At 39.2% G+C, this 1381-nt stretch overlaps 1 protein-coding gene across 1 annotated transcript in view; it reads left to right on the top strand.

Annotated features, from left to right (window-relative positions):
• Positions 1 to 200: 200 nt before the first annotated feature.
• Positions 201 to 1381, top strand: part of mus81 (MUS81 structure-specific endonuclease subunit) — a 9858-nt gene continuing 8677 nt past the window's right edge. Inside the window, exons 1-2 of the mRNA XM_037678646.1 lie at positions 201 to 402; positions 983 to 1112. Of these exons, the coding sequence (XP_037534574.1) occupies positions 262 to 402; positions 983 to 1112 (271 nt within the window). The 5' untranslated portion in view covers positions 201 to 261. The remainder of the gene's footprint in view (positions 403 to 982; positions 1113 to 1381) is intronic.

The following is a 1381-nucleotide window of genomic DNA, read 5'->3' as shown; positions in this document are numbered from 1 at the left end:
AAATATGTGATGAAAAAAAGACTTTCTGGTTTTCTATCAGGTCTGGTTGTATTTCCTCTTGTTGCCGCTGGGTGTCGCTGTAGACGCTCCAGCCCGCAGGTCACGTGACTCGTATCAAAACGGAAGTGCTCCGCTCTTTTTTTGAAAACAAGGCGCCGGCGGCTAAGCTAATCATGCTAGCTAATTCTGCCTCAGTTCATTTTCCTCTTTATCTTTTCTCGCTTTAATCGGTTAGTTCGGCCTGTTCGGTCCGCAGGAGGAATGCCAGCTTCGGAACCGGTTCGGTGGGGTCGGAAACGCGTCCTGCCGTCCTGCCCGAACCCGTTGTTCCTGCAGTGGCTCACCGAACTCCGGGACGAGGCCAAAGAGAAGGGGCGGAAGACCCAGTTCACGTACCAGAAGGTAGCAGCTGAAAACAGCAGGTTCTGCTGCTGGACCCGGATTATATTTCATTTAATTCATCTGCTTGATATAAATGACTGTTTTAGAAAAGCAAAGAAAAATAAACATATTTTAAGTAGTCTAAATGTGCAACAAATTCAAGGAGTTAGATCATTTATGACAATTGTTTGTTTAATAACTGCAGTTTTCTTTGTAAAATAAGTTTAAATGTGCTTTATCTTTTATTTTACTGTATATTTTTTAAAATAAACAGTGAAATGAAACCTACAGGTTAAGTAAAAATAAAAACACAAAAAGGACAAATAGTTGTACAATGCAACAAAACAACACATTTTTATCTCCATCCCAGAAGTTTATGAATTTACAAAACATGTGAGTTATTTAACAGACACGTGATACACAGTTTAAGTGTCTTTACTGTCAGTTATGTCCAAAAAGATCAATATTTTGTATAGTTTTTGATAATATTAAAGTTTTTGTTGTACCCCCTACCAAAAAAAAAAAGTATTTTCACAAGAAGGAAGTTGAGATTTGAATCGATGAGAAGAAATGAGAACGCTCTCTGCTCCTGTGTGTCCAGGCGATCAACTCTTTGACTAAATATCCTCTTCCTCTCCGGAGCGCGAGAGAGGCCAAGATCCTGCAGAACTTTGGGGACGGGATCTGCAAAATATTAGACGATCGACTGCAGAGATACTACAGAGAGGAAGGTGAGGAGCGAGGGATGAAATGATGGAGGGATGAATTCATTCAACCTTTATTTCTACAGGTTAGAATCGTTGAGTCACGAGGACTCATTTGCAAGAGAGACCTGTTCTAGATAGACAAATCAAGAAAAAGGAAAAAAAAATCATTAAAGTAGTTCTAGAAACAGCCAAATTTACAAGGTGAAGTACTAAAAACTGGAACATATTTGCTTTGATGTTTCTATTGACCTTATCAATTGTTTAAAATGCCTTAAAGAGACCAAAGTGGACAG

This window comes from Nematolebias whitei, chromosome 1 (genome assembly GCF_014905685.2).
Source record: "Nematolebias whitei isolate Nwh7 chromosome 1, NemWhi1, whole genome shotgun sequence".
NCBI classification, from domain to species: Eukaryota; Metazoa; Chordata; class Actinopteri; order Cyprinodontiformes; family Rivulidae; genus Nematolebias; species Nematolebias whitei.
Note: the sequence above shows the minus strand (reverse complement) of the source record. Positions and strands in the feature narration are given on the sequence as shown.